General features: G+C 41.7%; 1 protein-coding gene across 1 annotated transcript in view; it reads right to left on the minus strand.

The window, feature by feature from the left end:
* The window catches only part of CWC15 (CWC15 spliceosome associated protein homolog), a 38,177-nt gene that overhangs the window by 9,436 nt on the left and 4,067 nt on the right, over nt 1-24,674 (minus strand). Inside the window, exons 3-5 of the mRNA XM_037889738.2 lie at nt 23,389-23,501; nt 22,459-22,547; nt 21,335-21,445 (exon numbers count right to left, since the gene is read on the minus strand). Of these exons, the coding sequence (XP_037745666.1) occupies nt 21,335-21,445; nt 22,459-22,547; nt 23,389-23,501 (313 nt within the window). The remainder of the gene's footprint in view (nt 1-21,334; nt 21,446-22,458; nt 22,548-23,388; nt 23,502-24,674) is intronic.

Raw genomic sequence — 24,674 nt, forward strand, 5'->3', positions numbered from 1 at the left:
GCTACTGTCCTTTGTGAGCTGGAGTTTTCTCTACCTAAAGGCAGGGTAGTTAACCGCCTACAGGGAAATTCACAAGTCTTCACAGACCTGAAGGAGGTGGGTTGTTTTTGTTTTTTAACCGAAGAGCAACTAGAGGAGTTTTCTGTCTATTTGCCTGGAGACAAAAAAGTGTTAGTTTTGCGGTTTTTTAAGGATTTTTCTGTAGGCTGATGATCACTATCAGAGAACATCGGTATCCAGTTATAGCACAACCTACATATTTTTTTTTTGACAGGCCAAGTGTTTTTTTGTTTGCTTGTTTTATTTCTAACTCTCAGGTGTAAAGTTAGTTAAAAACAGAGAGGCACACATGACAGAGCCCAAGGCAGAAACAGCCAAAGAGGCTGCCCACAGGAGAGCTATGGAGGCAGCGAAAGAGGTAGAAAAAAACCAAGAGGCTGATCACAGGAGAGCTATGGAGGCAAAGGAAAAAGAAACGGAGAACAGGGAAAAAAGAGGAAGCATGAACTGGAGTTGGAGAAGGTAAGGGCTGAGCGGAATCTACTGGATAACCCTAACCATCCTTCCCCAACAATCCACAAATGGGAGCGAATATGTCCACAGTATGATTAATCCAGTGATATTGCTGAATATTCTCACCTTTGAGAGATTGTGCACTCTCCATAAAATTCCTGAAGCTCACAAGATGACCACACTGGTCGCAAAATTAACTGGAAGAGCTCTGGACATATTCAATAAGATGCCTATTGATGAGGCTTCTGACTATAATAAGTTCAAGGATTTGGTTTTAAACCAATTTCAAATTACATCTGAAATGTACAGAGTAAAATTTCAAACCCTTGAGAGAGGGCCTGGACTAAGTAACGTGGCTTATCTAAACCAGATGAAGGATCTGTTAGATAAATGGGTCCAAGGAAGGGGTGTCACTAGCTTTGAAGGAATGTGTGATTTGATAGCTCAGGAGCAATTCCTGAATATGTCCAAGGAGGAAATAAAACAGTGTTTAAAGGATAAGGAAATGGACTCAGAAGAAAGTCTTGCTTCTTATGCTGATCGATACGAGCAGTCCCAGAACACCAGAGAGGCGGGGCAAGCCGGAACAAAAAACGAGTGGAGGGAGCAGAGAGGAACAACCCTGGTCGCAGTTGGAGCGGATACCAGAAGGGACACCCTCAGACCACACCCTACTACCAGGGGCAGCCCAAGGCCCCAACTACACACCAAGGAATACTCCAGACACCTTATCATCCTGCCACACCGTTCTCCAGCAACCCACCTCGCCCCAGTGACCCATCAGCTGGACGATGTTTTAAATGTAACGAGCCGGGACATGTGAAGGCCAACTGCCCCAAGAACCCCAACAGATTACAGTTCATTGCACCAGAATCACACCAGAGGTCCTCAGGCCCAGATACCTCCCAGATACCCTCAGAGCGGAGGGAAACTGGGGGGGGGGGGGGGGGGGGGAAGGTGGAGGGACACCAGAGCACAAGTGTCGGATATCCATGCTTCCTTAGTGGACCCAAATTTAATCGACCCAGAGATCCAAGTGACAATTCAACCCTTCAAGTCCAACTCTTTCAATTTGCCTACAGCCAAGTTGCCTGTCCTGTACAAGGGCAGGTCAGGAACGTGGACTTTTACAGTATATGATGATTATCCCATCATTGATGATTACCCCATGCTGTTGGGTGAAGACTTGGCCAATCATGTGAAGCTAGCCAAGAGGGTGGGAATGGTCATGCAGCCACGCTAAGCAAGCCGTCATGCCTAGCTCTGTTCCGGAAACTTCTACTAGGACCCGGTCAGAGGTGATGGACCCGGACCCCACACCAATGTCTGCAACTGCAGTAGTGGATCCAGTCTCAGAGACCCAGACAGAGCCAGTCCCAGAACCAGAACCGGAGGAACAACCAGCACAAGACCCATTGCCAGCACTGAATCAAGTACTTGCAACCCCAACACCAGAAGGCCCCACCGAACCTGAACTGGCAGCAGCCGATAACTCTACACAAGAGGCTCAGCCGGAGCCTGAAACCCAACATAGTGCACCAGCGGAGAGCGGTTCACAGTCAACGGAAACAGCCCCATCCCCTACATCGCTTCCAGAGGGACCAAGCCTAGGTCCACAATCCAATGAGGAACTGATGTCTCCAGCATCAAGGGAACAGTTCCAGACTGAAAAGGAAGCAGATGAAAGCCCCCAGAGAGCTTGGATGGCGGCACAGAACAACCCACCGCCTCTCAGCTCTTCTAATCGATCCAGGTTTGTTGTAGAAAGAGGACTTTTATACAAGGAAACTCTTTCTGGTGGACACCAGGAAGACTGGCATCCTCAGAGACAGTTGGTAGTTCCAACTAAGTATCGGGTCAAGCTCTTGAGCTTAGCCCATGATCATCCTAGTGGCCATGCTGGGGTGAACGGGACCAAAGACCGTTTGGGGAGGTCATTCCACTGGGAGGGAATGGGCAAGGATGTTTCTACCTATGTCCGGTCTTGTGAGATACACCAAAGAGTGGGAAAACCCCAAGACCAAGTCAAAGCCCCCCTCTAGCCACTCCCCATCATTGAAGTTCCCTTTTAGTGAGTAGCTGTGGATATTCTAGGTCCTTTTCCGAAAAAGACACCCAGAGGAAAGCAGTACATACTGACTTTCATGGATTTTGCCACCTGATGGCCGGAAGCAGGAGCTCTAAGCAACACCAGGGCTAAAAGTGCGTGCCAGGCACTAGCAGACATTTTTGCCCGGGTAGGTTGGCCCTCCAACATCCTCACAGATGCAGGAACTAATTTCCTGGCAGGAACTATGGAAAGCCTTTGGGAAGCTCATGGGGTGAATCACTTGGTTGCCACCCCTTACCATCATGAAACAAACGGCCTGGTTGAGAAATGTGACTTTGGGGGCCATGATATGTAAATTCGTAAATGAGCACTCCAATGATTGGGACCTAGTGTTGCAGCAGTTGCTCTTTGCCTACAGAGCTGTACCACATCCCAGTTTAGGGTCTTCACCATTTGAACCTGTATATGGCCGGGAGGTTAAGGGGCCATTACAGTTGGTGAAGCAGCAATGGGAGGGGTTTACACCTTCTCCAGGAACTAACATTCTGGACTTTGTAACCAACCTACAAAACACCGTCCGAACCTCTTTAGCCACTTCAGCGCAGCATGGTCAGTTTGTAGGTGGAAATGCCATCCCCAAACGTATGGGTGTAGCTTTTCCAGAGCATATACAATAGCGTAACATTCCTTTTCGCTGATTGACCAGTGGCTTTCCCTCTCAGACCGTTTTTTGCTGAGAAACACGACGACAGGATGGAATTCTTGATCTGGTCCTTCCTGCACTAAAACTGCTCCCACACCACGCTCGGATGCATCTATGGTTACTAGGAAAGGTTTGTCAAAGTTTGGGACCCTTAGCACTGGGTCAGACATGAGTGTCGCTTTAAGCTGGTTAAAGGCCTTCTGACACTCTTCAGTCCACTCAACTACATTTCCTTCCTATTACTTACAATTTGTAATCTTAGATGCTTAGCTCAGGTATGGCTTTAGGAGATGTATTTTCCCTGCCCTGGTTCCTCACTGACCCGGAGAGAACACACAGAAACACAAACCTTCCTCCACAGATTTGAAAGTATCTTCTCCCCTTATTGGTCCTTTTGGTCAGGTGCCAGCCAGGTTAGGTAAAGGTGGACTTTAATGCTACCCTTAGCTGTAGGTTTATGACACTATTATTCATCACATTTTTAAAAAGGAAAGGAAATCTAGGGCTCAAAAGGAATTTAAGTTAAGTGTTTTAAGGAATAGTTAGAAGGAAGTACAAGACAATATTACCTGCAGTCACTAGATTGTGTATATTTTCCACCTTCGTGCTCTCAATTATTTCACACAAGATCACTTTAAAAATCAAATTTATTATGGAAAAAGTTCTAGATAACAGACATTACAACAAAACTGTGGCAGCCACAAAAGTCATCTTGACTTTTCTCTACTGTAGTGGGTGATATTACAACACTTGTAATATCCTTCAATTCAGATTAGCCCAATAGATTGATGATTTGTTCTCCATACTAGTGACAATGATGCAGCACTATTCAAAGACTGAGGTATCAAAAGTGGTGACAAAACAACTCAATTAAAAAGCAACATACAGCAAGGCCCTGGCAGTACATACCCAGAAGTTCTGAAGAAACGTAAAAATGAAATGGCTGAGCTGCTAGAAAAGTCTGCACTCATTAAAATCTGCTACTATAGCAAAGGATAGTAGAGTACCAAAGAGTGCACTGATAGATTTAAAAGAAGTGCTTGGCTAATCTGTGGAATTAGATGACTAAAGATTATTGATTTGTATTTGGTAAATTATTTGAAACAATAATTTAAAATGGTTATAAAACACCAAGAGTGACCAGCAAAAGGAAACCATGGCTCACTAATTAGAATATTTTGAATGGGTCACAATAAAAGAGTGGGTAAAGGAAGGAAAGGCAGTTGACAATATATTTGGAAGGCCTTTGACAAAACTCCTCATGTGAGGCTACTAAAGACACTAAAGTCATTGGGCAAAGTACTGTTGTGGGTAACAAAGTAGCTGCAAAAAACATAAGGTAGGAATAAATGGTCAAAATGGGCAATTTTCATGATAGCAAAAGCTTAATGGAGGTGCCACAAAATTCTGTAATAGGACCAGCATTGTTTTCTATTTATTAATATATATTTATTAATGAGCTGGAAAAGAGGTGAACCAAACAAAGTGAATAGGAAATCACGTGAGATGAAATTAAATGTTCACAAATACGAAGTAATGCACATTGTGTATAATAATAATTTGAACTATTCACATATCTTACTGGATTCCTAATTAAGTGTATCAATTCAGAGAAAGACCTGGTCATCTTTGTGACCAGTTCAATGAAGCGGCAAAGAGTCCTGTGGCACCTTACAGACTAACAGACGTATTGGATCATAAGCTTTCGTGGGTGAATACCCGCTTCATCGGATGCATGTAGTGGAAACTTCCAGAGGCAGGTATAAATATGCAAGCAAGTATCAGGCTAGGGATAACGAGGTTAGTTCAATCAGGGAGGATGAGGCCCTCTTCTAGCAGTTGAGGTGTGAACACCAAGGGAAGAGAAACTGCTTTTGTAGTTGGTGAGCCATTCACAGTCTTTGTTTAATCCTGATCTGATAGTGTCAAATTTGCAAATGAACTGAAGCTCAGCAGTTTCTCGTTGAAGTCTGGTCCTGAAGGTTTTTTTTGCTGCAGGATGGCTACCTTTACATCTGCTATTGTGTGTCCAGCGAGGTTGAAGTGTTCTCCTACAGGTTTTTATATATATTGCCATTCCTAATATCTGATTTGTGTTCATTTATCCTTTTACGTAGGGATTGAATGAAGATTCAATGAAGATTTTTGCTCAATGTGAAGCAGCATTTTAAAAAAGCAAACAAAGTATTATGTGATGGAAAATAATATGGAAAATACTAGATCATTAGTTAAATCAGTACACCCTCACAAGAAATACTGTGTTCAGTTCTGGTTATCCATCTCAAAATTAGTCAAGGAACCCAAGGACATAAAGAGAAGAAATTCTTGAACTGCCTATACACTAATGCTAGGTGTCGGGGTAACAAACAAGAAGAACCAGAATTGCTCATTTATGAGCATAAATTCGATTTAGTTGGTATTAATGAAAGCTGATGGGATGATTAGCACAACTGGAATGTTAAACTTAATGTTTATAACCTATTTAGGAAGGACTGAACAGGTAAAAGGGGAGGGGGAGTGGCACTATGTCAAAATAACATTACCTGTTTCTGAGTCACGGATAAGTCAGAAGAAAATGATCTTGAATGCTTATGGATCTCTGTCCTAACAGATAAACCACAAGATGGGATATCAGTTGGTGTCTTCTACAAACCACCAAATCACAACAGGGAACAGGATGACTGCCCCCTTGCATACGTATCTATAATGTGTACTGGGGAAAAACTTTGATATGACGGACTTCAATTTGAGTGACATATGATGAAGATCCCATGCTACAGCACTAAAATATCTTTGGAATTGCTAAACATTATAGGTGACAATTTCCTAAGTCAAATAGTGTTGCAGCCAACCTGAAGGAATTTGTTATTAGACCTTGTCATAACAGATAAAAAGGAATTGATCACAGAACTAAAACTTAATAGTGGTTAGGTACAAGTGATTATGATATGACCACATTTATAACGTGCAAGCAGAATAAAGTACAGATCAGTAATAGATATACTTGGTGCTTCAAAAGGTCCTATTTGACAATGCTGAAAATAATTATGAGCAAAATATGAGCTCATAATATGACCTGGAAGGAAAAATTAATAAGAAAAATGTAAATGATAATTGGGAATCATTTAAGAACACCTTACTAGAGGTCAAAAAACGCACAATCCCTCAGTTGAAGAAAGCTGTGCAGGTTTAGAGGGGAAGTGAAGGCAGTTATAAAAAATAAAATAGTGTACAACAAATAGAAGAAAGGTTAACAGTAATAAATATAAATCAGACGTTAGGAACTATAGAAAATTGCTAAAGGAAGCAAAAGGACACAAAGAGAAGTCCATAGCCAGTAGAGCTAACAACAATAAGAACGAACCTTTTAAAATATATTGGGAACAAAAAGAATCCTGACAACGGTACACTACTTGATGGAAATGGTAAAGTTATCAATAATAATGGAGAAACAAAAGAAATGTACAGTAAGTATTTCTGTTCTTTTTTGGGGGGGGGAGGGAATAGAGGATATAGTCTCATCATATGGTGAGAACACTCTTTCCATTCCACTTGGATCTCTGGAAGATGTCAAATAGAAGATACTAAAGTTATACATTTTTAAATAATCAGGTCCAGATAACTTGCATCCAAGAGTTTTAAAAGAGTGTGCTGAGGAGCTCGCTGGACCACTATTGTCAATTTTTAATAAAGTCTTGGAGCACTGGGGAAGGTCAGAAAGAAAGCTGATGTTGTGCCAATTTTAAAGAAGGGCAAAGGAGATGACCCAGGTAATTATAAGCTTGTCGGCATGACATCAATCCTGAGCAAGATAATGGAACAGTTGATACAGGACTCGATTAACAAAGAATTAATGAAGGCTAATATAATTTATGCAAATCAACATGGGTTTATCGAAAATAGATCCTGTCAAACTGTCTTTTTTTTATGAAATTACAAGTTTGGTGGATAAACATAATGGCACTGACATAATATACTTAGACTTTTGTAGTGCATGACATTTTGACTAAAATGTCTTAGAACAATATAAAATTAACATGGCACACATTACATGGATTAAAAACTGGTTAACTGATAGGTCTCACAATGCAACTATAAATGGGGAATTGTCATTGAGTGGGTTTCCAGTGGGGTCCTGTAGGGTTCTTGCCCTAACTCTATTTACCATCTTTATCGATGACCTGCAAGAAAACGAAATCAATAGTGATGAGCTTTACAAATGAGACAGCTTTACAAACAGCTTTACAAATGAGACAAAAATTGGGAGAGTGGTAAATAGACAAGAGGGCAGGTCACTGATTCAGAGTGAACTGGATTGCTTGGCAAAATGGATGCAACTACACAATACACATGTTAAGACTCTTAAATGTAAGTGTATACATCTAAGAACAAAGAATGTAGGCTACGCTTATAGGATGTGGGACTTTATCCTTGGAAGCAGTAACTCTTAAAAAGATCTGGTGCTTGCGGTGAATAATCAGCTGAACATGAGCTCCCAATGTGACACTGGCCAAAGGAGCTAATGTGATCCTGGGATGCCGTGATAGGGTGTGCACTCCCACACATGCCCTGAAGAGTTTAATGTGGGTCTGAGAGGCCAATTATGGTATCTGGCTGCAACTGGAGGAGAGTCAGGGCTGATAAACTCTAACTGATGATGAAGCCAAGCTGGGCTGTGGCAGATTGGGCTGGTACATAACCAGGAAGTGGACAGCAAGAAGAGGCTGAAGGGAGATAATCTGCAGTCACTGGAAGCAGAGAAGTGGGGAGGAGAAAACCCAAGAGGGAGGATAAATGCTGGGATCCCAGCCCTGGAAGAAGGGTCAACCCCAGATGAATTGTGGGGAAAGAACCTGAGAGCGTGGAGTAGGAAGAAGCCCAGGGAAACAGCAGCAAGGAGTAGGACTGAGCAGACCATGGCTGCTCATTATAGGGTGCAGCCCATAGACCTAGTTTAGCCTTTTATTCTTCTCAGCAGTAACACAAGGAACCTACAGGCCTGCATCCTGTAAGACACTAGCCTAAGCAAGTTAGCATAAGTATAGCTAAGCATAGTAGGCCTGTGTCCCTCAGCATAGATAAATAGCACAACAGTTACCCTTAGATTTTGGGGACCTAAGAATAGCCTGCTCAATAGAAGGAGTTGGTATGTAACAGTACCATCAACTGCAGGAACACTAAACTGATACTAGGCTTGGATATTTTAGGATAGAGTTGTTGGCAGATATCTAACCATAAACTTGCTCGAGCAATAGCCGACGTATATGCAAATGAGTTAAATGGTATTAATATGTTAACCTATAGCAGTGGTTCTCAATCAGGGGTATATGTATCCTTGGGGGTATGCAGAGGTCTTCCAGAAGGTACATCAACTTTATCTAGATATTTGCCTAGTTTTACAACAGGCTACATAAAAAGCACTGGCAAAGTCCGTACGAACTAGAATTTTGTATTGACTTGTTCATATGGCTCTATGTTGTATACACTGAAATGTTTAAGTACAATATTTATATTCCAATTGATTTTATAACTGTATAGTAAAAATGAGAAAGTAACCAATTTTTCAGTAATAGCGGGCTAAGACACTTTTTGCATTTTTATGTCTGATTTTGTAACCAAGTAGTTTTTAAGTGAGGTGAAACTTGGGGGTATGCAAGACAAATCAGACTCCTGAAAGGGGTACAGTCCTCGGGAAAAGTTGAGAGCCACTGACCTATAGGATAAGTGCGCCCCAATATTATAAGAAAGTTAGATTTGGACATGGAAGGCTTGGCATCAGAATGAATATTCATGATAGTGCTCAGGTTCTATAATAGGGCTAACTATGAAATAGAGTGGGTTGCCTTTCTATCATTTGACCCTTAAGCTCTATTGTTATCTACCACCAATCTCTGGGCATTGGGGAACCTAGACCATCGGACTCATTCGGCATGCCAGATGCAGGGCTGGTCCTTTGTCTCTCACCACCAGGTCCTCAAGGAAGGGTGTAAGTATAGAAGTCTAAGAGCATGTGCCAGGAATGATACCACAGATATCCCCAATACTATATTCCTATCTGCTTATGTGGTTTGGAGCTTTTCTGTCTTTATTACTTGTTCTAATAAAAATCACCATTGCTCTGCTTTCCCCTCAGCATGAGTATCCTTGCCATACACCGCGAGGTTCCCTACAAGACATTGAACTCATCGGTATTAGTTCTGTGGACCTGATTCTGGGACAAGAACCCCATTACTCCTACCTCATTAATAAGGAGCAAGTGGTCACCAATACGCTTATTATTATTATTATTAGCCATTAAAAAGGATCAGGCAACAAGGGTCCCTAGGCTGGAACCAAGTGTAAAGGGTGGATCTAGGTTCCCCTACCACCCACTGAGAAGTGGCACAGGATTGTTGGAGACACCAACTGGACAGTTGGTCTGGAAGGTCTGAGTTACCCAGAAGGGGAAAAAGCTGTATATAAGGGCCAAGCCATGAAGAGGAAGCACTGCAATTCTTAGAGAACAAGAGGGGCTGAAGTATAAGTGAGCAAGGGAAGGAAGAATCAGACTGGGCAGAGCTAGTCCCCAGATGCAGCCACAAGGGCGGCTGCACCCAGCAGTGAATGGAACCCCAAGACAGGTGTATAAACAGGGGACTCTTTGAGTAGGAGTAGAGACATTGTTTTACCTCTGTATTTGACACTGGTGCAACCACTGCTAGAATACTGCATCCAGTTGTGGTGCCCACAATTCAAGAAGGAGGTTGATAAATTGGTGAGGGTCCAGAGAAGACTCATAAGAATGATTAAAGGATTACAAAATATACCTTATAGTAATAGACTCAAAGAGCTCAATCTATTTTAGCTTAACAAAAGGGTGACTTGACTACAGTCTATAAGTTTCTGCATAGGGAACAATATTTAATAATGGGCTTTTCAATCGAGCAGAGAAAGGTAGAACATGATCCCATGGCTGGAAGTTGAAGCTAGACAAATTCAGACTGAAAGGGGGTAAATTTGACACAGAGGGTAATTACCCACAGGCACAATTTACCAAATAGTGTGGAATCTATCACTGATTATTTTAAAATCAAGACTGGATATTTTTCTAAAAACTATGCTCTCGGAATTATTTTGGGGAAGTTTTACGGCCTATGTTATGTGTGCGATGCAGAGGCTCATTGGTAGTTCACTAGTCAGTGTGAGCAATTCATCAGGCCCGACATACTCACTGTACCTAACACATTGTCATAATCTGTATCTGAAAGGTATCATGTAAGATTTCATTGGAAAACTATCAGTAACTCACTGATTATTAATATTCTTGCATGATGTGTGTACGGCGTGTGTACAAAATTATGAATATGAGCTAGACTTATTTCTTATAATGTATTAGGCAAGAATGCTTAAGTACAATCTGCCTTCCCAATGTGTTTGTCTGACCAGCCCGGATGTCAGGCAGAGACAATGAAGGCACATTTACATAATTAAATAAAGCCATCAACCAAGCGAGTGGGCAAGATGGCCTCTGGACTATAAAGACAGAGGGTCTGAACCTCAAATGATAGGTAACTGAATCAACTGATTGTATACAATATTACTGTATTATAAAAGTATCGAGTAAGTAAGGTCTTTTATAAAAGCTAATGACAATGGTGATTAATATAATTGTAAAATGTAGTATTAACACTACACAAGGAATTATGAATACTGCCTGATATTATGCTTTAAAGTCTGTGACCAAAAAGAGAGAGAGAAACAGGTTCTCTCCCAGACAGGAGGAAATTAAGAAGGTGTGACCAAAAACAATGGAAATCCCATTTACATACAAATCAGCAGGGGGATGGAAAGTCCACAAGAAGGGAACAGCAGCATGAAGTCATCCTGAGTTCAGGGACAAATCAGGGAGTTTGGGAAGATATGTGAGAAAAGAAGCCATTCATCGCTCTACAGACAAGCGGCCAAAGCTCATGCAAGCTGAGAAAGATGCTTCCCTTCAGCCAAGGAGGCTGAAGTCTCTGGGAACTGAATATAAGTGAGAAACCTGCTTAGACAAAGATCTTTCACCTAAGACAAGGGAAACTGGCACCCTGTACTTCTGTGGAGATGAATATAGCGAGTAAAAGTATGTAAAATAATGAATAGTATTAAGACAATTTCTGTTCCCCCTCTCTCATCTAATACATAAAGGGGACATTCAATTACAATAAAAGACTGCAAATTCAGAATTAAAGGAAATTTTTCACACAGTGCACAATTGGCAGGTGGAGCTCTCTGCCACAAGAAAAGAGTTTAGTTGATATTTATATGCCTCCTTAGATATGAATAGCCTGAGACCTTTGGGACACAAGCCTATCCACAATTAGTAAGGTATGAGAAGTTCCCCCACTTACAGCAGGTTATCCCATAACTGCTGACTGCACTGTTTCTTCCTCTGAAGCAGCTGGTGTTAGTCATGGTCGTAGGATACTGGACTAGACAGACCACTGGTCCGATCCATTATGGGAATTCCTTTTTGTTTTTTTCAAGTTGATAATGTCCCTTTAAAATGTATATACTCTTAGAAGAGAGGTGTAAGATGTCAGAATTGTGGGGTGCATGCTTACTGTCTAATTATTTCCAGAATCAAGTGTGCTTAATATAAACAAACAGATGTTTTTCTTAACTGCCATCCCTGCAAATATTTAAGACCTAAAAGTCAATCTGGGTTCTTCTTTCTGCTGGACAAACTGGGCCCTCCCAATGCTAGTGTTTGCAGCTTAGCAATTCTATTGACGCGCAACAGTTTGCTTAGTTTTTGCCCTGCAGGGACAGCAAAGCTAACAGGAACAACAAACTTTACAAACTTATTTTGTGTCTCTAAATATCAACAGTCAAGACTCTGAATACAAACACGGAGCAGGTCTGTTGAAAGGCAATGCCAGTTTTAGTTACTTTGCAGAGTATAACTAGTGGTACTAAATTGGCAGTGATCAGAAGTTGTTCTACACTAGATCACATTTAAATATATTTGAACAGCTTTAAGATGCAGACTAGTTTTAAAGACGGTGCTTGTAGATTTTATATTGTTTTACTTGGCTATGTCCTCCCACATAGGCACATTTTGTAAAAATCACCTACTGCATTTAATGTTCTGGAGCCATGATGTTAAAAAAAATGGACATTTTAAGCACTACAATGAATTATGCCTTCTCTACCCTTAGTTATACATTTCAGCCCAAGCTGCAGAGTCTTCTGCCTATAGCCAAAAAAGGTTTTCACTGAGTTTTAAAATTTTCCATATTAATCTTCCCCTACCCACTCCCTGTCTGAAGGTTACGACTCTCCAGGCATTTGAGTGTGGGTTGTTTCACATCAAACAGACCCAAACAGCATCCTAGCTGTCTCAGCTTCACACCTCTGGGATATGATCAGGCCCAGGAATAAGCAGCTCAGAGATTGCTCCAAAATCCATATTGCTTTTCTTGTGTGTCCGTACAAAGATTTATTAAGCAACAGATAAAACATACAACAAACTGACAACAGAAATAAGCTTTAGGAGCGAAGAGTATAGCTTTACTCACCCCACCCTATCCGCCCTAGGCAAGGGCCTCTGAACAGTGTTGTGTCTATATTAGCAAACTGCATAGGTGCAATTCACCATGGGTGTAGCACTGCTGGTGGTAACTGCAGCATAAATAGAGTTCTGCCATTTTTACTTCTGTCATCTAACATGACTGAGCAGAGTCCAATACTTGAGTTTTGTGTTTTTTTCCTGCAAAAGTTGAGGCCATCACTAATGCTTAGTGCAGAGCAAAGAGCTGCAGTGATTCTGCTTTAGGCACTAGTAAAGATATATTTGGGTATAGGCTAAACGTTTGGGGAAATAAAGCTTGGGGAAAACAAACATAAAAGCCTGAACTCTGGCTTCAGAGAAACGCATGATGATCTAATTTTAAAACAGTTTTATATCCAACTGACAATTTGAAAGTGTTCAACACTTTTTAATAATTTTAATTTACCTTTTAAGGAAGTGGTTGACACTTGACAGATGTTGGATCTTTAACTCATGGACCCCAAATCAATGTTTAGTTTTAAAATTCACATGAAACCTGCTAATTATTGCCATTATACTAAGTATATGAGGCACGTTTTGTTAATGCTTGTATGGTTTTAAATATGTTGAGAAGAATATCAAATGGAATAGATTGCAAAAATAAGATATATACATTTAATATTCATGGATATAAATTTGATTGGTCACTTCAGATCTTGATAAGAAGCTAAGACTTGAAGACCCAAAACTCTTAAACTTGTGTTTGAAAGGATGGAAAGGAAGTGAGGACTTTTATACTGATTCGGTTACTGAAACCGTTCATAGTTCTTATTAGATGTTCGTCTGACTGACAATATGTTTCAGTATGAACATGGGTCAAATTCTGGAACCATAAGCCAAAAATAGCTTTGAAGGCTTTCATACTGAAGTTGACACAACCACAAAAAGGAACACAGTCAGGTATGCTCCTAAAATAGAACCTGTCAGAAAATGCATAGAGAATAAAAAGAGTTAGATTTCCCTGCCTCCTCAAGTGGAACCAACTATATTATAGTACACAGGAGTTGGATAAAACAATGAAGGGTATGGCTGATATTCTTGGATATTTTCCAGTCATCAACTGCAGTCTATGAGTTGGTGCATCTACAAATGAAAAGACGGAAGACACTATGGCAGTACGTCTTCCAGCCCATTAAGTAACAAGGTCAGGAAGAAACAAAACAGTTTACAAAAAATTGGTTTATTTTTATTTATTTTATGCTGCTAAAAATATAAATCTAAACAAGCCACTCATGGTAGGTCCAACTGACAGATCATAAGTTTTACATTTATGCCTTTTCCCTGCCATTTGTCAAGAAAGTAACTGTCTTCAGTATTTAACATTTACTGGAGATGCACCTTAAAGGAAGTGTTCTCATTTTATAGTAAGCTAAATACTAGACTTGGATCTAACTAGTGACAATATTATAAAAGATGAAAATTATAAAAACATGCAGTTTACCCTGAAGAGGCCTCAAAATAACTCCACTAGGACTATACTGCTTTTTATCCTAAAATGCAAAGCTTTAAGAAAGGTTACACATCTGTGGCAATATTTATGTATATTAAATGCAAGATGGACAACAGAACTGTATTTTAACTAGAGAGAACTTTAAGATTTTGGCCCTGCATGTTCCTAGTAGAGAGGAACACTACCAACAAAAAATTGACCTTCAAATTTATGTTCCTGTGCCTCTGTGTCCTGCTACTCAACAGCCAGTATGTGTAATGAGTTTGCCTGGGATTTGTTCCCCTTACACTACATATTCCACTTATATACTGTACAGCACATTTAAACAGAAGCATGCTGTTTGTAGTAGACCATGTTCAGACTAATACTCCTGAGGGAATTCTGCACCAAAAATTAAAAATTCTGCCAATTTTATTTGTCATAAATAAATGTAGAGCTCCAGCATGACAGTGGGGAGCACAGGCCACTGGCTGTACGGAGGTGGAAGATCACCCTGCAACTCCACCCCCTGGGACACAGACTCGGCAGTGAAGCTGCACCCAACCCTGACAGAGCACAAGGGCTAGGCTTGCCCCAGAAATACCCCCAGGCCCTGCCCCTCTACACCAGGTATAGGCAGGCAGGCTCAGCCCAGCAGGATTAAAATGTGCGGGGGAATCCAGGTGTGGGGTGAGAAAGCTCTAGATGGGATAATCTTGTGTAGGCAGCTCAGTGAGGGGGTCAGGGGAGGGGGGGGATCTGGCTGCACAGGGGTTGCTGAGAGGTTCCTGGTACAGGGACAATGAGACTATGCAGGAGGGTCCATGTGAAGATGGTTGGGACTAAGCAGGGGATGGGGTGGGGTGTCTTGGGGTGGGGGCTGAGTGAGGTGATCTAAGTGCAGGGGGGTTGGGGCTCATCAGGATGGGGGTTTGAGTGCAAGGAGCTCATTGGGGGGTGGTCTGGTGCAGGAGTGGGGGTTTGGATGCTGGGGGGGCTTGGAGGGGAGGGCTCTGGATGCAGAGGGTGAGGCTCAGCGGAGTGGGGATTCGGATACGCGGAGCTCAGTGTGTGAGGGGGTTCGGCTTGGCAGGGGGGTTCTTGGTATGGGGGGGTCCAGATGCACAGGGGTTGGGCAGATGGGGGAGCAGCTCCCGTACAGCAACACCTCCCCCCATGGCTGAGAAGCGATAGGGGCAGGAAGTGAGGGGGAAGGTGCAGAGCTTCCTGCAGCCAGCGGAGGTTTCTGGGGGTGGGCCTGACCCGGCCCCAGCTGCTCCTTGTGGGGAAAGAGGAAGCCCCGTCCTCCTCTGTCCCCAGTGCAGCCAGGACTAGCAGCTGAGCCTGAGGCTGGGTAGGAGTCACCACTCTCGGTATCCCCAGCCCTGCCACAGTGATTGACATCTCCACTGACTGCTCTGGGTACCCAAAACAATGCATCTCCACTGCTGGGGAAGGGTGCGTGATCACTCTTGAGGCTTTCCTTTGCTTCCCCATCAGAAAGTCATTTTTCTGCAGGGAAGCAAAGAAATATGCGGGGGACATGAATTCAGCACACAGGCAGTGACACACAATTCCCCCAGGAGTAAGAGTATTGAGCATCTCCTTGATGAGAGCCCTGAGATAAAAAAAATGGAAGGAATAGTACAGTAAATCTAAGCTTCAAGTTTGAAATGTAAGCTTCCCAAAACTATGGGTTCAAATCACAAGACTAAAGGATTACACCTTTGCTTAATACAGAAATTGAGTTCTCCCACTGTATGTGGGTCTTTCAGATGAGATCTTAAAAACTGAGGTTCAGTTTGTTCTGTGGAGACAATAAGGGTGAGCAGGCATTTACTCAGGATTAAACTTTCCTTTTCCTCACCAGTGTGCAATGCGATTTTTGCCATTTGCTTGTCTGATTTCCTCCACTCCAGAGGTTCTCCATTTCAGCAGTGAAGCTATTTAATTGTGTATGTAAGGTCTGATCGTGCAAACATTACTCCTGGGGGAATTCTGCACTACTGTGCATGTGCATAATTAATGAGCCAGCATATTTTTGATTTTTTGAGCAGGAACAAGCTTCTGCCAAAATTTTGCTGCAGTTCTGCCTTTTGCGCACCAGAGGGTGCTGTGGCAATAGAACAAAGCAGCAGCTCCCTGCCAGCGAGGGAGTAGGAAGAGCCTGCCTTCTTCACAGAAGGCCAGGTCAGGAGACAGGGGCTATGGCGAGACAGACAGAGTGGGATGCTGGGGTGGTCAGATAGGAGCTCATAAAGGCTAGTAGGGGAGGACAGATTGGGACAGGGGTTGAATGGGAATGGAGGCACAAGGCCACAGAGGGGAGGGAGGTGCAGAGCTACATAGGCATGGGGGAGGGGTGCAGGGCCACATGGGGAGTGCGTGTCTGAGTGGGGGTGGAGGGATACATGTGGACAGGGGGGTACACGGACACATGGGACTGTAGAAACACATGGGGACAGGGGTAAATGTGCCTGACTGAATGGGAGAAGCTAGGGGTCAGCCAGGGTCTGCATGTGGGAAGCTATCAATTCCTCCTAACCCCCCGTCCAAAAAACCTGTTCCATACTTTTCCCACCCACACCCAACAACCTTACAAATTCACGCCCAGGCTCCTTCCCAGCAATTTACTTGCCTCTCCCTCAGGTCCTTCATTATCCCTGACTCCCCCAAGCCTTTGCACTGCTTCTGAGAGGTGCAGGAAATAAAGTTCTGTATTGTAGTTTAAATGAATTATTACTCAGAGTTCTGTGTTCATATGCCTAGTAAGGAATCTGTCAAAAAACATTTCCTGAATCCTTTTTGTTGTCTGTATTAGAATCACAGAACTGGAAGGGACCTCGAGAGGTCATCTAGTCCAGTCCCTTGCACTCAACGTAGGACTAAGTATTATCTAGACCATCCCTGACAGGTGTTTGTCCAACCTGCTCTTAAAAATCCCCAATAATGGAGATTCCTCCACCTCCCTAGGCAATTTATTCCAGTGCTTAACCACTCTGACAGTTAGGAAGTTTTTCCTAATGTTCAACCTAAACAATTTAAGCCCATTGCTTCTTGTCCTATCCTCAGAGGTTAAGAGCAACAATTTTTCTCCCTCCTCCTTGTAACAACCTTTTATGTATTTGAAAACTGTTATGTCCCCTCTCAGTCTTCTCTTCTCCAGACTAAACAAACCCAATTTTTTCAATCTCCCCTCAAAGGTCATGTTTTCTAGACTTTTAATCATTTTTGTTGCTCGTCTCTGGACTTTCTCCAATTTCTCCACATCTTTCCTGAAATGTGGTGCCCAGAACTGGACACAATACTCCAGTTGAGGCCTAATCAGCGTGGAGTAGAGCAGAAGAATTACTTCTTGTGTCTTGCTTACAATACTCTTGCTAATAAATCCCATAATTATGTTTGCTTTTTTTGCAACAGTGTTACATTGCTGACTCATATTTAACTTGTGGTCCACTATTACCCCCAGATCCCTTTCTGCAGTACAGTGGAGTCGCATCTTACGCGGGGGTTATGTTCTAAAGTCAACGCGTAAGGCGAAAATTGTGAATAGTCAAAATTACCCTTGAAAATCCCTTAAATCGCACATAAAGTACAGTATACTGTACATGGGTTTGTGTATACTACCCTGTACAGTAATATGTATAAATGTATACAGTAATTCTCCAAATGCTGCCAGGAAGTGAGGGATGAGGGAATAAGACAATGGGAGCTAAGCTAGTGAAGAGGGCATGCAGCTAATTCGGGGTGGGAGAGGAGAGCGAACCCTCTCCATGGACCAATGCGGTAGCTGTGAAAATAGAGTTTTCATCCCCTTTTGTCCACTTCTTTTAGCAAAAAAAGATGATCCATCCTAGAGATTTCTGGAATTCAAATCCCTACTTCTGCTTCCTCTTAAATTAAAATGGCTACTTTATCTTTTCCTGATCTTTTGCAAGCTTTCCATTTAATCCATTCTAAGTGCCGAAGGACAGGAGAACACTTGGATGGGGAACACGCTTTTTTGTTTTTAAATTTAATGTTTATCTTTACTGTTGCCATCATAATGAAGTCTCCTTAACTTGATCTCACTAACAGGGTTTTTATGCCTCCCATGACAGTAAGAGGGAGCCATATTCAATTATGTCAATTTATATTATTTCAGAATATTCTGCAAATCGTGTCTTTTATACACAATTTTGATTAGTACGGACTTAATTTTCAGATTAGTGCTATAAAAAAAATTCCAAAGTACTTTGAAGTCATCAATATTTACTAAAATATTTTATGCTTTTATGCCTACATATAGGATATTTTTCAGGCACTGGCTGAGAGTCAGTAGCGAAGAACAGACATCTCCTTCCCACTAAAATATAAAGCAAGTGTGTGACAACATATACCACCATATCCAATAATATTTACTTAGCATTTCTTCTTAGGAGGAAACATGGATTCATTTTAGGTCACTGTCTATACATGAATTGTTACACACTGACTTACTCTCAAAAAGAGGATTACAGTGAGGATAAAGAATATTAGCAGGTTAAAAAAAAAGCCAGCAAAAGCCAGATGATTTTTGTGTTATATACGTCACAGCTTCAAGTGCCCTCTAGTGGCACATAAAGTGTACCTTTAGAAATGTAATTCCCACACCGCCACTTTTGTATAATATAAATCTAGAAATACACTTCTGTGCACAGCAATTCCAAACTATTAAATTCCCAACGCAAAGCCATCTGTACATCAGTGTGAATGTAACAAACTAAACTATTTAATGGATACAGAATTATAATTCAAACTTTCAGTCAAATTGAAATTATAAGTTTTCCTTGTAAGAACCACCTTCTCTAGGATCACAGAAACAAAAGTCTCTTCATACTACTGCAAAAACAGATACACTGAACTCACTGTGTTTAAATAAATTTTGAAGCAGGAAAATTCTGAGGTAAGGCTGCCAGGCTGTTAAATATGTCCTGCTAGGCCAAGTTACTATTGCAGAGCATAGTTTCAGATTCCTGGCTATCATTACATATGGTACTTGCTGCAATTCCTAGGCACAGAGGTAAGAGAAAGACGCTTTCAAGTACAGTTTAAATGTTAAAAATGGACTAGTTTGGTAGGCTCAGCAGCAGGTATTTGGAATATCAATAGTAGAACCACAGCTTCAAACCCAACCAGGGCTGATTCACCCCTTCAACTTTCCATGATTATACTAATGGCCAATTTGTTTTTTTGTGTATATTGCCGCGGGCCTTATGAAATGCTCTGGTGGGCCATGTACGGCCCATGGGCTGTAGGTTGGGCACCCCTACTGTAACATGCGAAGCTGGTTGAGTAAAGCTTGGGGGGAGGCCTAGGTTTCAACATGTGCAAAACTGGTCAAATTGAAGTTTACAGTGCCTTGTTTATACCAGACCTTCAAAATGTTCTAGAACATTCTAACAACACACCTTTAAATTCTGTTAAGCACAGGACTTGGGACACCATTCCAAACTTCTGGACAACCATGACCAATGGCACACAACTGAACGGTGGCATTGCAAGAGCATAGCTAAAGTATTTGGGTTTTCTTGGGATGAGAGGCACCATAAACTAACAGATTTGCATTTCTTATTTCCCTGTTTATAACACCCTACAGAAGTCTGAAAATAATTTCCTGTGCTATCAACACTAGAAGCTAGATGCTCAGCTGTATCCAGTGAGAAGGAAGGTCACAAAGGACTTTGTTGCAGGTCCCCAATTTTCGCTTATTCTAAAATGGCTGTGACATAATAGGCTGTTCTAGAGTACCCCAGTGAACAATGACGCCCCCCCCCCAGAGAGATGTTTGGCAGCCAGAGATTACTAGAACACACTGCATTCCAGTCATACCTCTTCCCCTCCCTTACACCAGGGGCTACTGACGAGGCTGGCATAGCAGCCAGCTATGCCAACTCTAAGTTCAAATGAAACTGTCTTATGGAGTTGTATTGTATCCGTGTTGGTCCCAGGGTCCAAGAGAGACAAGGTGGATGAAGTAATATCTTTTATTGGACCAAGTTCTGTTACCTGAAATCTGTTATTTACAGCCAGGCACTCAGGTACCATAGAATATGCTCTAAAGAGAAAGTCTGGGATATAGACCGTAATACACTCAAAACTGCCTTCACTAAACAAAGACACTCCACCTACCACCCCACACTGGAACCCATATGGGGTATCGTCAAACAACCACCTCCATATTTGATGGGGACTCCATCCTGAAGTAAATCTTTCCTGAACCCCCTTTTTTGGCCTTCAATGGACCAATCTCTCCAAGCTCATCATCAGAAGCAGCTCCCCACAGACCAGAATACACCAACTCAAAGTGGCACCAGATCCTGCCAGAAGAACAGATACAAAACCTGCAGACATTGCTCCACTGCTACATGATCAACACTCTCCACAACACACCTTTCAATATCCATGGGTCCTACACATGCCTATCACAACATGTTATATACCTCATCCAGTGCACTAAATGCCCCAATAGCAACTATGTGGGTGAAACCAGACAATCATTATGCTATCAAATTAACTCACCCAGGAAAATGAAAAGACAAAAGCATCACATCACTTGTGGGTGAACACTTTTCATAAAGCGATCGCTCTATATCTGACCTATTTATTGGTCTAATAAAAGATATTACCTCGTTCACCTTGAGTGGCCTTAGTCAAATCTCCAGAAGTACTTATCAAAACCGTAACACAGTTTGGCAAACTGGCAGCCTTTAGTCAAGAACCACTTGGCACAGGAACTCAAAGGTTGTTAAGGGATGAAGTGCATTGGTTTGCTCAGTACCCCATCCCATGCCTGACTCCATCTGCTGCCATTGGCCTTCCCTTTAATCGAGTACTAAGTTCACCCCATAAAAAAATTTAAATAAGAAATGTATTCCTGGTAAATGTCCTTTTAAAGGGCTACTGCAGTATTAAAATGTGCTTCTTACTTGTTTTTAAGAGTTCTACACTCTATCACTTTCAGTATGGTTTCTAGTATACTGTGAAACTGCATTTTTTTAAAATTAATTTTCAAGCAAAGAGCCTATTTAACTGGTGAGTTTTTACCTTTCGGGCCTGCTCCTCAGCTCTCTCTTTTTTGATTTTTTCTAGTTCAGCCAGAAGAGCCGCAGTATCGTCATCGCTCTCTTCATCAAAATCCTCATCTTCATCATCTTCCTAACAGGAGGAAATGGTGGGTTGGTTACTTCATTCCATTTCATAAAACCAGCTGTCTATTGTGAAAAGTATACATTTACTCCGGAAAAAGAAATTACACAGAACCAAATATTTTGCCCAAACATTGTAAAACCAGGACTGCCTAAGTAAGACTAGAATTTGCTGGAAGTGGATTCCTGAAGTGTTTTGGAGGTTGCAATGACAGCAAGTGTAATACACATTATTCTTTTGTCCTTCAACACTAAAAGCAAGGCACAAATGGACGCATTTGTTCTTATCCAGACTATGCAATTCATTACTTGCATCCAACGGTTAGGCAGTTGGCCTGCTGATACAATTACTGACACCAAACAATCCTTTCACTTGTACCTCAACCTCCCTCATTCCTTGTTTGATTTTAATTCATGAGTTGTCTCTAGTGGTATGCTAAAACTGTAAACTGTTTGGAGCAGGAACTGTCTTTTTGCTAAAGGAGTGTATAGTAACTAGCACAAGGTGGCCTTGAATGGAACTTCCAAGTACTACTTAGAAGCAAAATTAATATTGTGCTATCAAATGTGCCACATGCACCCAGAGCAGCACGAAAGGAAGTAATTTTAATATTACAAAATAATGAGAGTAAGAGTGTGGCACATCAGCATCAGAAACTCTAGCTACCTAAGTTTTGATTTAAAGTCACTTCTTTCCCAATAACTGTTGGAAGGAAGATCCTCATTATCTACCAGCCAGAGCCTTCTATTCTACCCCTCTCCCTCAGCTTCCTAGCTACTGCCAGCGGTGTGTAAAAAGTGATTTCTTCAAACTGCTGTTAGGGTGTGAAAACAGGGTCCTCCGAACAATTCTACATTCCACTGAACTCCAGTTATGGTAACTTGTTAAAGAAAGAGACCAGATGTCCTGGAACCATTATCTGGTAGTCTGGTCCTTAACATATCTCCTAATGCAATATGTACAACTATTGAGTACCCTAAGGAAAAGCAAGACATCTGGGGAGGAGAACTGAAAATACATACATCTGTGAGTGGATCATCTGCATCAAGGTTTGCTGCAGGAATCTGATCTAATCGAGGTTTCTTAGACACCGAAGAGGATGTGGTGTGCTCTGAGAAGTTAAAAAAGGAAAATTTATGAACATTAGGACAAGTTAATAAGATAGACAGTAAAGCAGAATCACCAAACTTGACCCTGCAACATCTAACTTCTGGAATCAAGTAACTTGATGCCTGCACTGACCTCCCTCGTACAGACATCCCACGGCAGTGGAACTGGCACCCCAAAATACTCAAGAGGTTCATTTTGTAGAGTTTCTTCATGTCATTATTTGAAGAGGAAATGGGGCCAGCAGAGGTGGCTGCACTGCACCCTCCCAACTCCACATATCCCAAGGAGACTGGAACCCTCAGTCTTGCATATGGGCTGCTTCTAAACACTGGCAGTCTGGACCGTATCAGCACAGCTTCTTCAGCCCATAGAGTTTGAATGTCCCTATTTTCTTACCACGAGTATCGTTTAAGTATCTAGATGCATTTTAGATGATCCACACAATCAGTAGTGCCTAAATTTTCACATACATCAGCACTATAGAACACAATCAAAGAGTTATATGAAATATTAATTTCAGAGGAATTCTCCATTATCCACTGACAATCTCACATATTTTGTAATGTATTTGTCTCGCCAAGGCTAAAAAAATATCCACAAAATGTGTTTCCCCCAAGCAGGACAAGAATCAAAACTCCTTTAGTATGGTCATTAACTGGCAACATATATGTAACAGTCATGCTTTAGTGGCTGGCCCATAGATGGTATGTGTTTTAATATTAGTGACGAAGGTTCTCCTTCAGCTCCAGTAGGTCATGGATTCTGTCCCCATGATATCCTGACAGAAGCGTATGGATTCATTACAGAATGTAACTTTCTGTTTAGTAGAAGTTTCATTTCACCTCTTGCTGGTCTGTCTCTGTTCTTTTCTCTTACAGCGACTCGTTCTCTCTCCTCCAGTTCTCTTCTGAAGTCACGGTTACGCACCTCCTCAGGGGCATCCTGCGTGGTCTGTCTAGAACAGGCAATGAAAAAAAAATAAGAAAAGGAAGGTGAAGCAGACAGTTCCCAGTTTGTAGCATTTGCTCCCGTGGGCCTGAAAGTTCTGGAATGAAGAGCTAGTTACCAGAAGTCAGAAAGATTCTGCAGAGCTATACAAGCAGCATGAGACACCATTCAAGGTGCATTCCCCACATGCTTCAGTAACATTAAAACTTCATCCAGTTTCCAGTGGCTTTCAAATGGATTTTAAAGACATCACAGAATTTCTGTAAAAACAGGGAATGACTCTATCCATCTCTCTTAGGTATTTCTAAGACACCTAGTAGTGTATTATACAAGTATCATGTCCTAGCCAACATTCACCAGGACCTGACATTCTGGCCGACATTCTCTCTCTGACAGTTATAACATCCCAAGTTATTGCTGAGCACATAAGGTTTTCCAGGCCTCTTCAGATAAGATCAAGACTAAAATGTGTTTTCAGTTAATCCCAGATAGATGTATCAGAGGACTATAGTTTATCCTTGCAGAGAGATGGTTTATCTACCTGCAAATTAGATGATTCACTAACTTGTGTTCTAGAAGAACAAACAAGTGGGAAGAGGGGGCAAATGGAAATAACAGCTTCAATAAAATATTACAGATACACCATGCATATTTAAGAGATCTCAGCCAAGAGCAACAGCACATTCATATTTGACACATATTAATGCAAGCCTTTTTCAGGAGTGTTGAATTTTCTGTGGAAAACTTAAAAAGAACTAAAATGAATAAAGTGAGCAATGATTCATTTCACTCCTCTGTTCTGGAAATAAGTGTACACAGTGCCTGGACGAAACCCAGATTCAAGCAGCTATTAATATACTGTATACACATATCTGTTTTTATGGTGAAGTAATTTGCTCATTTTCTTACTGTATAAACAATAATCAGGATTTGCAGATCTCATATCTGAGTGGCTTGTGGCTGATACAGCCACAAGAACCCCAAATACGACATGTCATTCAAAACAGAACAAGGGAGACTAAAACACTGCAACAAGGTTCAATGATGCAGTACTATTTAACAAAGCCATCCTTCAGATCAGCTGGAGAACAGGGACATAAAGACGACACTATTAAAAAGCACCCAGAAGATTTGTTAAAATATTCAGCATGTGCTTATGCATGTATTTTCCCCATTGTTA

The sequence above is a fragment of the Chelonia mydas genome, chromosome 1 (assembly GCF_015237465.2).
Source record: "Chelonia mydas isolate rCheMyd1 chromosome 1, rCheMyd1.pri.v2, whole genome shotgun sequence".
In the NCBI taxonomy this organism is placed as follows: domain Eukaryota; kingdom Metazoa; phylum Chordata; order Testudines; family Cheloniidae; genus Chelonia; species Chelonia mydas.